The sequence below is a fragment of the Molossus molossus genome, unplaced genomic scaffold (genome assembly GCF_014108415.1).
Source record: "Molossus molossus isolate mMolMol1 unplaced genomic scaffold, mMolMol1.p scaffold_m16_p_12, whole genome shotgun sequence".
Classification (NCBI taxonomy): domain Eukaryota; kingdom Metazoa; phylum Chordata; class Mammalia; order Chiroptera; family Molossidae; genus Molossus; species Molossus molossus.
Window position 1 is genome coordinate 38,649,933 of NW_023425347.1, and position 13,829 is coordinate 38,663,761.

Consider the following 13,829-nt stretch of genomic DNA (forward strand, 5'->3'; position numbering starts at 1 on the left):
TAAAAAAGCAGTGGTACATATACACAATGGAGTACTATGCAGCTGTAAGAAAGAAAGCTCTTATCCTTTGAGACGATATGGAGGGATCTGGACAGTATAGTATTATCCTAAGCGAAACAAGCCAAGCAGAAAAAGACAAATACCACATGATCTCACTTGTATACGGAATATAATGATCATAAAAGTCTGAGGAATAGGGTAGACTCAGAGACGTGGAAGTAGGGTACAGACAACCCTCAGAAGAGGGGTTAGTGGGGGGAGGGAAGATATAAACCACAGAACTTATATGTATGTACGCATAACCAATGGACATGGACAACAAAGCCAGGGATGGGGTTGGGGGAATGGGGAGGAGGGAGTCAATGGGGTAAAAGAGAAACATCTGTAACAAAAATAATAGTGTACAAATACCGTTTGAAAAAAATTTTTTCTGCCCACTAAAAACCGTGTATTATTATCTATTAGACGAACTATTTACAAAGCTTAGGGCTATGTAAATAAGGGAAATGAAATAGGTTATTCTAGTCATTTTCTAAATACTGGTTTTTTTCAGGCTATATGTAAAAGTGGAGTGGTCTGTTGATTTATATAAAAACTTGCACTTGACTGGTTAAGAGTTTTTAAATTTTTAACATTTACAAATAATTGCTGCAAAGGTATCATGAATTACTGTAATGCCAGTGATACATAAAGGTCTGCAATATTCATATATTTGATGTTCAGAAATATTTATACCCAGTATGATGCTTAACACACAGTAAGCAGATAATATTTGTTAATGAGAAATATAAAATTGTTTTAATTTGCATCTCTGATGATTAGTGATGTTGAGCATTTCTTCATATGTCTGGGCAGAAAATCTTATACTACTTTGCAGGTCACTATTTTGTTGAAAACAAAACAAAATATAAAATTACTAGTTTATTGGCATAAACAGACTATAAATTTCAGATCAGAATCTTAAAACTTCCCATGAGGGTAGGAACTTTCTGGGTATATTCCTAACCCTATGTAGCTTGGTTCCCTGCACAGAGCATTAGGATAGAATAGGCCATCATACAAATAAACACAAAATTGGTGTGGCTCAATACAAAAGTTTAATTTTTGCTCATGAAATGTTTGATATGAATTGGATAGTCTTCCACCATCTTTATCTGGAACACATGAGGTGATGTTGGCAATGAAGGACCTGACTGAAGAGACATGGTTTCCACCTTGACTACTACTCTAAGAGCAGCCCAACCTAACTACAAACACGGCTGGGAGAGAGATGGCAGCTATTTTGTGATTGATGATGTAGCTGGGGCTTGATAGTTCATCCATTAATTACTTATTTTAAAAACAGTACAACACTGCACTCTGTGCAAGGGACTTATTGCTCGATTATTAAAGGCTTCAATATTAATTTTTATAAGGAATGTATTTAAGACTCACCTTCTCTAACATTTTTCATAATACAAAGTTTTAAGATGTTCAGATGGTGGTTTTACACAGTTACTAAAATATCTTACAGTGCACAGAACACTTTTTCTTTTGATCCAATAACCTTGTGAGAGATTATGAACCATATTTTTAGAGCTGGTAACAGACTCAGATGTTAAGTGATGAACCTAAGGTCACATAACTAGTAAGTGATGAAATCAGAACTTAAAAACCAGATCTTCCGATTTCTAAATTTCCAACTTATTTCAGACTGCTACATTGCCTTTCAGTGTGACCTTTTAAATGAAATTGTTCCATTCATAACCCCTAATCTGCCAGCGGTTCTCAACCTGTGGGTCGCGACCCCTTTCAGGGTCTAACGACCCTTTCACAGGGGTCGCCTAAGACCATTGGAAAACATATTTCTGATGGTCTTAGGAACCGAGACACCCGCTGCTCTGACCTCTCCAGGCGTGTCCGCCCACATGCCGATCCGCCCACATACAGGAGGAATCCTACTAAAGGGTAGCAGCATTAGGAAGGTTGAGAACCACCAAAGAAAGGTACTTATTTGGTCCATGTGTAAGACTCAACCTGGTTTTGTGATATTGTGGCAATTCTATTCAGAATTAGACCCAATCTTTTCAAAATTAGGGCATTAAGGCTCTCATTGAAATAGCAAGTTTAAAAATAAAAACAAGGTTAAAAGAATAGTTTGGTATTCCAAAATGGCGGCGGAGAGAGCGGAAGCTACACTGACCATCTCCCAGACCAAACTGGAATTACAACTATAACACAGACAAATCGACAGGGAAAAGCAACAGAAAAGCAGCTTGCAAGGACCATATAACCAGGGGCACTGACTCGATCCTGGAAGGACTGCGAAGGCGTGAGACGGGGGCTGGGAGCCCACGGTCGGCAGCTCGGCAGCGGCCTTAGCTGGGAGCGGCGCCCTCAGGTTACACTCCCAGGCGGCCCCACAGCGCAGAGCCGGGACAGAGGCTAAAACAGCCACAGCCAATCACCTTGGGCTCCGCAGAGGGAGGGCAGACTGGACTGGAGCTGTGTGGGGACACTCGGGGTTTGGAGGGCACTCAAAGCTTTTGCTGAGTTGCTACCACGCAGGACGGTGGCCATATTGCTCCTTCCCATGGCCATGGGGAGAGGCAGCAGCACCTCCCTCGGAGATCCAACCCCACCCTGTGGGCCATTGAAGTGCTAATTGAAGCTCATTAAAAACCAGCATCTGCCACACCCTCGTGAAATCACCTAATGCTAAGCACCTGAGGGAGTTTTTCAATCAACTGACAACCCAAAACTCATCAAGTAACCTCAACTGCTAGTCTCCAGGCAAAAAGCTAGAGGATAACAGTACCTTTCATGGGCTAGCAACTTTAACCAGGAAAGTAAGACTTGACAGTGGTGTTTAACGTGGGTCCTCCCTTGCTCATCTAAACCCAGGAGAGGGAGCCACAAAGAGCAGAACACCAACACCCACAGGGAAAACTTGACAGGCTCCAAAGGCCACTGTGATAGCCAAAATGGTGAAACACAGAACCAAAAGCCAAATAAAAGAGCAAGAGACCTCCACCGAAGATGAGATCAATGTGGAGCAGTTAGGCATGTTAACAGAGCTAGAATTCAGAGCCATGATCTTCAGGAAGCTCAACAGCATGAGTAAGGACATAGAGATGCTGAAAATAAGCCAATTGGAAATTAAAAACCATCAAGAAGAAATAAAAAATGACATATCAGAAATGAAAAACACATGGGAAGGTTAAAAAGCAGAGTAGAGAAAGTTGAGGACCGGATGACTGAATTAGAAGACAGGGTAGAAAAAAATCAACCAATCAGAAAACCAAAAGGAAAAAACGATTAAAAAACAGGAAGACAGTTAAGAGAACTGTGGGACAACTGGAAACGTAATAACATTCACATCATAGGAGTCCCCGAAGAAGAAGAAAACGAGCAAGGGATAGAGAATATATTTTAAAAAAAATAGTGACAGAAAACTTCCCTGATTTGGTGAAGGAAGAAGGCATTCAAGTTCAAGAAGCACAGAGAGTCCCAAGTAAAAAGAACCCAAACAGGCCCACATCAAGACACATAGTTATTAAAATGACAAAAATTAAAGACAGAGAGAATCCTAAAAGCAGCAAGAGATAAGCAACGGGTTGGCTACAAAGGAAACCCCATAAGGCTCTCAGCTGACTTCTCACAAGAAACACTACAGGCCAGAAGGGAATGGCATGAAGTAATCAAGGTCATGAAAAACAAGGATCTGAATCCAAGACTACTCTACTCAGCAAGGCTATCATTTAGAATAGAAGGTCAAATAAAGAGCTACGCAGACAAAAAAAAAGACTAAGGGAATATATTAGCACCAAACCAGCACTACAAGAAATATTAAAAGGACGGCTGTAATTAGTAGAAGAAATAGGAAGAAAAATAAAACCAAACTAAACAAAAATGGCAATAAATAAGTACATATCAATAATCACCTTAAATGTAAATGGACTGAATGCTTTGATAAAAAGACACAGAGTAGCTGATGGGATAATAAAGCATGACTCATCTATATGTTGTTTCCAAGAGATCCACCTCACAACAAAACACTCACATAGGTTGAAAGTGAAGGGATGGAAAAAAAATTTTCAAGCAAATGGAAAGCATAAAAAAGCTGGGGTAGCAATACTCATATCTGATAAAATAGATTTCAAAATGAAGGCCATAACTAGAGACAAAGAAGGCCACTACATAATATTGAAAGGATCTATCCAACAGGAAGATATAACCTTGATAAACATATATTCACCCAATATAGGGGCACCAAAATATATTAAAACTCTTCTGGAAGACTTCAAAGAAAAATATCGAGAGCAATACAATCATAGCAGGGGACTTCAACACCCCATTGACACCACTGGATAGATCCTCTAGACAAAAAATTAGCAAGGAAACAGAGACTCTAAATGAAGCACTAGACGAAATAGATTTAATAGATATCTACAGACAATTAAACCCCAAAACTACAGAATTCACATTCTTCTCAAGTGCACATGGGACATTCTCAAAGATAGACCACATGATAGGATACAAACTAAATCTCTACAAGTTCAAGAAGACTGAAATCATATCAAGCATCTTCTCAGATCACAATGGCATGAAACTAGAAATCAATTGCAACAAGAACATTCAAAGATATTTGAACACATGGAGGCTAAATAGCATGTTATTAAACAATGAATGTGTTACCAAGGAGATCAAGGAAGAAATTAAAAACTTCCTGGAAAGCAATGAAAATGAACACACAACAACACAAAATCTATGGGATGCAGCAAAAGCAGTGCTGAGAGGGAAGTTCATAGCACTACAGGCCTACCTCGAGAAACAAGAAAAATTTCTAATTGACTGTCTAACCTCACAGCTTAAAGAATTAGACAGCAAACAAAAAGAATACCCCAGAGCAAGTAGAAGGAAGGAAATAGTAAAGATCAGAGCAGAAATAAATGACATAGCATCCAAAAACAAAAAACAATTCAAGGGATCAATGAAACAATGAGCTGTGTTTTGTAAAAAGATAAACAAGATTTATGGACCATTAGCTAGACTCACAAAGAAACAAAGAGAACCCAAATACACAAAATCAGAAAAGAAAGAGAAGTAACAACAGACACCACAGAAATACAAAAGATCGTTAACAACTACTATGAACAACTATATGGCAACAAATTCAACAATCTAAGCAAAATGGACAAATTTCTAGAAACACAGAGTCTCCCAAAACTGGATCTGGAAGAGATAGAAAACTTGAACAGACCAATAACAACTAAGGAAATTGAAGAGGTAATCAAGAATCTCCCAGCAAACAAAAGCCCCGGCCCAGATGGCTTCACGGGGGAGTTTTACTGAACATTCAAAGAAGAACTAACACCCATTCTCCACAAACTATTTCAAAAAATTCAAGAAGAAGAAAGACTTCCAAACTTGTTTTATGAGGTCAGCATAATTCTAATTCCAAAATCAGAAAGAGACATTACAAAGAAAGAAAACTACAGGCCAATATCCCTGATGTACATAGACACCAAAATCCTGAACAAAATACTAGCAAATTGGATCCAGCAATACATCAAAATAATTATTCACCATGACCAAGTGGGATTCATTCCAGGGATGCAAGACTGGTACAATATTTGCAAATCAATCAATGTGATACATCACATAAACAAAATGAAGAATAAAAACCACATGTTCATATCAATAGACGCTGAAAAAGCATTCGACAAAATCCAGCATCCATTTCTGATAAAAACGCTCAGCAGTGTGGGAATAGAGGGATCATATCTGGACATAATAAAGGCCATATATGAAAGACCTACAGCCAACATCATACTCAATGGGCAAAATCTAAAATCTTTTCCATAAGAACAGGAACAAGACAGGGATGTCCACTTTTGCCACTCTTATTTAACATAGTACTGGAAGTCTTAGCCACAGCAATCAGACATGAGGAAAAAATAAAAGGGATCCAAATTGCAAAGGAGGAAGTAAAACTGTCATTATTTGCAGATGAAATGATATTATACATAGAAAACCCTAAAGACTCCATCAAATATCTACTAGACTTAACAAATGAATTTGGAAAAGTAGCAGGATACACAATTAACGTCAAGAAATTGACAGCATTCTTATACACCAAGGATGAACTCACAGAAAGAAACCAAAAAAATCCCATTTACCATTGCGGCAAAAAAATTAAGATACCTAGGAATAAACTTAACCAAAGTAGTAAAGGACCTATTTGCAGAAAACTACAGGACATTGAAAAAAGAAATAGAGGAAGATATAAAAAAGTGGAAGCACATACCTTGTTCATGGATTGGAAGAATTAACATCATTAAAATGTCCATACTACCCAAAGCAATCTATAGATTCAATGCAACCTCCATCAAAATACCAATGACATATTTCACAGAACTAGAACAAATACTTCAAAAGTTCATATGGAACCAAAAAACACCCCGAATAGCCACAGCAATTTTGAAAAAGAGACAAAGTAGGTGGGATCACAATACCAGATATCAGGTTATACTACAAAGCGACTGTAATCAAAACAGCCTGGTACTGGCACAAGAACAGGCATATAGACCAGTGGAACAGAATAGACAACCCAGAAATGGACCCAAGGCAATATGCTCAATTAATATTTGACAAAGGTGGCAAGAGCATACAGTGGGGTAAAGACAGCCTTTTTAATAAATGGTGTTGGGAAAATTGGACAGCTACATGCAAAAAAATGAAACTAGACCATCAACTTACACCCTACACAAAAATAAACTCAAAATGGATAAAAGACTTAAATGTGACCCGTGAATCTATAAAAATTCTAGAAGAAAATGTAGGCAACAAAATTTCGGACATCATACAGAGCAGAATTTTCACTGATACATCACCTAAGGCAACAGAAACAAAGGAAAAAATGAACACACGGGACTACATCAAACTAAAAAGCTTCTGCACAGCAAAAGAAACAACCATCAAAATGGAAAGGCAACCCACGGTATGGGAGAACATCATAGCCAATGATGTATCAGATAAGGGGTTAATTTCCAATATATATAGAGTACTCATACAACTCAACAAAAGGAAGACAAATAACCCAATTAAAAAATGGGCAGAGGAGCTGAATAGACACCTCTCCAAACAGGACATACAAATGGCTAAGAGACATATGAAGAAATGCAAATGAAAACAACAATGAGGTATCACCTCACACCTGTCAGAATGGCTGCCATCAAGAAATCATCAAACAACAAGTGTTGGCGAGGGTGTGGAGAAATGGGGACTCTAATACACTGCTGGTGGGAATGCAGACTGGTGCAGCCACTATGGAAAACAATATGATGTTACCTCAAAAAATTAAAAATTGAACTTCCATTTGACCCAATGATCCCGCTTCTAGGAATATACCCTAAGAAGCCTGAAACACCAATCAGGAAGAATGTATGTACCCCCATGGTCATAGCAGCACTATTTACCATAGCTAAGATCTGGAAACAGCCCAAATGTCCATCAGTAGATGAATGGATAAAAAAGCTGTGGTACATATACACAATGGAGTACTATGCAGCTGTAAGAAAGAAAGATCTCTTATCCTTTGAGATGACATGGAGGGACCTGAAAAATATTATCCTAAGTGAAATAAGCCAAGCAGAAAAAGACAAATACCACATGATCTCACTTGTATACGGAATATAATGAACATAACAGTCTGAGGAATACGGTAGACCCAGAAACATGGAGGTAGGGCACAGACTGACATCAGTCAGAAGAGGGGGTGGGGAGGGGTGGGAAGAGATAAACCACAGAACTTATATGCATGTATACATAACCAATAGACATGGACAACAAAGCCGGGGACGGGGCGGGGGTGGGGTGGGGAAGGGGGTGCCAATGGTGTAAAAAAGGAGAAACATCTGTAACAAAAAAATTAATTAAAAAAAGAAAAGAATAGGTAGTTTAATAGCAAATAATACTCTAAATACTCCACCTCCGACTCCACAGGCGTGCACAAACCACTAACTGCTGCAGTGTTGGTGGAGATATGAAAGGTACAGACGATATTTACTTGATTGAGTCAACTGGTCGTCTGTGACCTGAGACGCTGGCTCACTGGAGAGTCACTTTCCACAGAAGCCTTTCTACCACCTCCAGCCTGCAGGCACCCAGCCTTGGCTAATAATGCCCAGGCCCCCACCCGCCCCCACCCGCCCCCTCCACCCCGGGCGCACCGCCCACCCCGCCCCACCTGGAAAGCCGCAGGCCCCGCCCCTCTGGCCTGGCCCGAGGAACCCACTCGCGCCAGGTGACCGGTGACGGGTGAACAATCAGCATGTCCCGACCATCGCTCAGGCTCCAGCGCCTCCTAGCCCGCCGGAGGAGCAGCGCCCTTGGGATCGCTCGGCTTCTGCTGCTGCCGCTGCTGTGGCCCGTCGGGGCTAGGGCCAAATGCCCGTGCCAGGATCCAGCGCTGTGCCAACCCATCTACAAACAGCCCGACTTCGAGGTTCGCGCCTCTCGCCTGCCCCTCTGGGTCTGGTCCTCCAAGCTCAAAGAGGAGTTAGAGTAGAACTGAGCCCTAGAAAGAGCTGGTGTGGGCGCTGAAACCAATTTAACACTCAGCACAGGGCCTTTCTACTTCTGAATTTCCGTCGTCTTTTAAATGAGGAAACTCGATCTCAGCAAGGTTGAGTAACTTCTCCCTGGTCTCACACACAGCAAGTATTCAAACCCAGATCTAACCACACAAAGCTCTTGTCATTACCCGCTGTGTCTCCGCATCGCACTCTAGGCTCACAAGCAAGGAGCTAGGATAATGAGACATTTTCTAAGTAGCAAGACCCCCTGATTTTCAAGAGAATGAGGATTCAGTTGGAAAGAATCTCGGCACTCCAACAGTGCATTGCAGGGCGGAATGTCTGCCTACCTTTGCTTTCCTAGACCCACCACCCCTTTCCTTTAGGCACCTCACAAACCACCCAAGGAGGGGCTAAAAATAGGTCTTTCAGTGAATTTTCCGTCTATTTAACTAACAATCTGTAAGGCCGTTGGCAACTGGAATCAAACTGTTTCCAAGGCAACCTGAAAACTACCTGACTGCCTAGAGTTTGATACTGCAGCAGGAACTGGACATCACAGAGGTGAAAAGGCTCAGTCCAAGGAGCATTATTTTGTAATGTAGGGGCAATTGCTAGTTCTTAATCTAGAAGATGAAGTTTGAGGCTGTGGCAATTCAATGCCAATTTTTGTTTTAAAAAGCATACATACATTGTTTAGGAGAAAAAATTAAAGTGGTGAAAGTGTTTGCTGATGATGGAGAGAGAACCTGCCTACTATGGATACTTAACATCTGAAAGACTTACTATACCAGCAATACCTCTTAGCAGGTTAGACAGTGTCTGTGGGCATTTGGAAAACCAATTGTGCAAACAAGCAAAATTGTGTTCATTTTTATGTTCATGGTAATGGTCTTTTTCTCTACTGACCTTTTCCAACCCCAAGACTAGACTACATAGCTTTTTTTCCCCTTGTACTTTCAATTGGTTCATCCAGCTATTTTTTTTTTTTTTTTTTAGAATTTCTATTATATCACAAGCCACCAGTATTGTTTTTAACGTATTCAGTTTTAATTACCAGATTAAGATAAGGAATAAGTCTTGTGATGGAAATATGAATCTAAAAACAAGCTGTTCAGTTTTGCATTTTTACATTTTTATTATTTCAGTGGGCAATTGCTTAGCAGAAAAAATGAGTTATGCAGAGTTAATTCTGAAAAGTAAAATAAGCTCGGCCGGTGTGGCTCAGTAGTTGAGCATTGACCTATGCACTTAGAGACTGCTGGTTCGATTCCCAGTGGTCAGGGCACATGCCCAGGTTGTGGGCCCGATCCCCAGTGCGGGGCATGCAGGAGGTGGCCAATTGATGTTCTCTCATCGATGTTTCTATCTCTCCCTGTCCCTTCCTCTCCCTATAAATCAGTAAAGAAAAAAAAAAGTAAAATAAAACAAAAACCTAGAGGTTGGAAAATTGAGAAATGTTCAGTTTAACTTTTATAGCTAGCTCTCCCCACTAACCTTCCCCATCTATTCTATTCAAAGTGACCCGCTGATATCTCCTTCCCTCTCCCTTTCCTATTTCTTAATGTACGTCTTAGGTTCCACCCGTACTTAAAATACTCTAATGGCTTCCCATTGATCTCAGAATAAAATACAAAATCCCCCCTGGTCCACAAAGCTTTACTTGATCTTGCCACCACCTGCCTACCTTACTAGTTTCATCTGATTCCATGTACTTACAGGATTTTGTGGTCTCGCCACATTGACGTTCTTTTGGTTCCAAAAATTCAGAATTCTCTTGAGGAATTGAGACCTTTGCACTTTTTGTTCCCTCTGCTGAGAATGCTTTTTGTTGTTCATATGTATGTCTCCTCCATTCTGTCCACATCACTCCCCAGATTTCAGTCCTTTCCTACAAGTGTGTAGTCCTCAGTGAAGTTTTCCTGCCCAGCTAGGGGAAGCGGGTCCCCTAGATGCTGACATGATCTCCTGCATTCCCATGCAGCCCTTAACACCATTGTACTTAAATAACGAACCTATTCTCTCTTTTTATCCTCTTTGTCACTCATGCCTAGCAATATACTATTCCTATACCTTACAGGATGGAATTCAATAAGTATTAGCTGAATCAATTAACTAACACCTTATTTGGGATCCATAATAATAATCATTGAACCTTCTGTGCTTCTAGAATTATCTGTGGGGTAAAAATACTGAAGAAACATAACATTGTCTGTGTTAAAATTTAACTTGAGTACTATTCTAAGAAGTCAGGTTCACCAAAAATCATTCCTAGAAATGCAGCATCTGTGGCTCCACTTACAACAGCCAGAAACTTGAGGGTTATCAAACTCCCCTTTTTCTCTTGCCTAACTCATTCAAATAGTCACAAAGTCCTGTTCATTCTGCCTCCTTGGGATCTTTCAGATCTGGTCACTAATCTCACCTTTGTCTGCTGTTCCACAACATTAGTCGAGATCACCATCATCTCCTGTCTGTATTCTTCCAACAGCTTCCCTATTAGATATCTGCCTCCAGTTTTCACTTCTCTTGAATCCATTTCCACTTCATTTAGAGAATTTTCTGAAATGCATACATAAATAAAGACCTAAAATACAAATGTGTGAGTTCTTTAAACCCCCCTTTTCAGGCTAAAACCTTAATTTCTCAAGAGGGCTTTCAAAGCCTTTTATGATTTATCCTGCCTGCCACTCTCTGGTTCTCCCCTGCTGTTGCAATCCAAATTCTAGGCGCGAGTCATACTCAGTGTTTAGTTACAGAACCACCATGTTTTCTCTGCCTCCAGGCCTTGCCACACAGTCTCCTCCTAGCTACAACTGCCTACTTTTCAGGCTGGCTAATTTCCCCTGCCACCAATTATATTTGGACCCCTACCCGAATGTCTTATTCACTCTGGACTCTCGGTGCCCCCAGTGCCGGGCATATGTTTGGTGTTTAATGTTATTTTAAGGGGGGGGGGGGTCGGCATTATATGCTTCTTGGTTTCAGTGATTGTGCTTGCTTATCCTTGTTGTCCTGCAGGTCTTTGTGTTTGATGTTGGTGACAAAACTTGGAAAAATTATGACTGGTCACATATTACGACTGTGGCAGTTTTTGGAAAATATGACTCAGAACTTATGTGCCATGCTCATTCAAAAGAAGCCAGAGTAGTGCTAAAAGGTGAGTGACAACTTTTACCAGGTATGTCCAGATAATAGGTAAATTTACTTGCATCATTTCGTATTCCTGCTTTCCAAAAAATTCCCTTTTCATGTTCATCTGGTATATTTCTTAGCATCCTACATTCAATCTTAAATACTGTTTAATTCATTTTACAAATACAAATATGATTAAAGCATTAATTATATAAACTGCATTGTTTTGAACAAAAAGTGACTCGTAATTAGCAGGGTGATCTTGAGCTAGTCATAGTACATAATTTCTGCTTCTGCTTTGAAAATGATTTTACTAATTACTCATGATGGTTATTTTGGAGATGAATAAGAAATAACTTTTTATTATTTTGATATCTTATTTCTTCATTTAGAATATTTAAATTGGAAACTTAGTATTCCAAAATGATGAGATGTTTAAAGGACATTTTGATCTCTTTGGAATGGGTTTGTAAAGTGAATGTCATTAACCCGTGAAAAGCATATATGCACAAAATATGTGTATTTCTTTCACAGGAGAAGTAACCTTAAAGGATATCATTGATCCTGATTTCAGAGCATCCTGGATAGCTCAGCAAGTTACTTTGGCCACAACACAGTACATGGACGGAATTAATATAAATGTGGAGGAAGAAGTTAATTGTTCATCACCTGAATATGACGCATTAACTGCTTTAGTCAAAGAAACTGCAGATTCTTTCCATCATGAAATTGAGGGATCACAGGTAAAAATTCCTTTGATGAAATCCCTAAATTTTCTTATCAAAATGTATTCATGAAGGTATAGCTAATAGACTCTCAGTTTTATAGTAATTAAGTAGAAAAAAGTTCAGCACCTGAATGAAGTTCAGTGTAAAGCACCTGGAGCCCACCAAGGCCCAAAGGACTCACTCCGAAGATCTGGTCAGAGCTATGACAAAAGGCTGGGTGCTTCCCCACTGCCATAATGAGTGTGATTAGAGCAGAAGATCATAGCACAAGGCATCTTATCTTGCCAGGCAATGTGTGGGTAACAAAGGATAATGTGGCCCCATATTAGTGATTCTCAAACCTGGCCATATATCAAGGTAAGTATTCGTGGGAAATACTTACACACACACACACACACACACACACACACAAACTCACACTGGAACCCACTCCCAGAGATTACTATTCACATGGTTTAAGTGAGCCTAGAGTCCATATATATATATATATTTCTTTTTGGTACGTGCCCCTAGCGGGACCAAACCCAGGATTCTCTGGTCCACAGGCCGATGCTCCAACCGCTGAGCCAAACCAGCCAGGGCCAGAGTCCATATTTTTAAAAGAGTTTCATAGGTGAATATGATTAAAAATTACTAGACTAGGAGATTCTGGACCAAGTGGAGACATAGGAATTCCTGAGTTTTCTGCCTCAGATGGACACATGGAATGTACAGCTACAAATGAAACAATTTCCTTGGAGAGAAATTCAGAATCTAGCTGACTGCCTACACATCTGGTGACTGAGAAAATAACACTGAAATGGGTAGGAAAGGGTGAAACACACTCTTGCCATAAACCCCATTACTGACCCAGCACCATATAATAGGGAGGGAGCCCCAACTTCAGCTTTTCTCTGAGAGTGGAGGGTTCGGAACGCACATTTAGTGCCTCAGTTTTTTAAGGCTCCACATGAGGGATGGGTCCCCCAAACCTAGCTCTAAAAGCCAGCAGGGCTTGCACTCACCGGTCTCACAGGACATAGCAAAGAAGAGGTTCCCAAGGCACTTGAGTACTTGCAGTGGGTATTCCCCTCTAGGGCTCAGCTCAGGAAGAGCAGACAAACCCCCTCATATCTCCTAGTCTTTTCCTGGAAGGGTTTGACAGCATATTTTACAAGTTGCTGCCTGAGGGTCTGGCTTCTAATTAGCACACGTCTAGGTAGTGACTGCAATTCTCTCCAGACCCAAACAAAATAACAAGATAAAACATTATAAAAAGATCTTAATGAAATAGAGATAAGTGATTTACTCAATAGTGAATTCAAAATAATAGTCATAATGTGACTCACTGAGGTCAGAAAAGCAATATCTGAACAAAATGAGAATCTCAACAAAGAGAAAATACTAAAAAGCACTGAACAGAAATCAT

The 13,829-nt window shown here is 40.1% G+C and overlaps 1 protein-coding gene across 2 annotated transcripts in view; it reads left to right on the top strand.

The window, feature by feature from the left end:
- The window catches only part of CTBS (chitobiase), a 36,260-nt gene that overhangs the window by 1,006 nt on the left and 21,425 nt on the right, over positions 1–13,829 (top strand). Inside the window, exons 1-3 of one of the 2 annotated variants that reach the window (XM_036256936.1) lie at positions 8,315–8,488; positions 11,580–11,718; positions 12,228–12,436. In XM_036256936.1, the coding sequence (XP_036112829.1) occupies positions 8,315–8,488; positions 11,580–11,718; positions 12,228–12,436 (522 nt within the window). Of the gene's footprint in view, positions 1–8,314; positions 8,489–11,579; positions 11,719–12,227; positions 12,437–13,829 lie in introns of those variants that run through there. The other variant, XM_036256937.1, reaches the window with a different exon arrangement.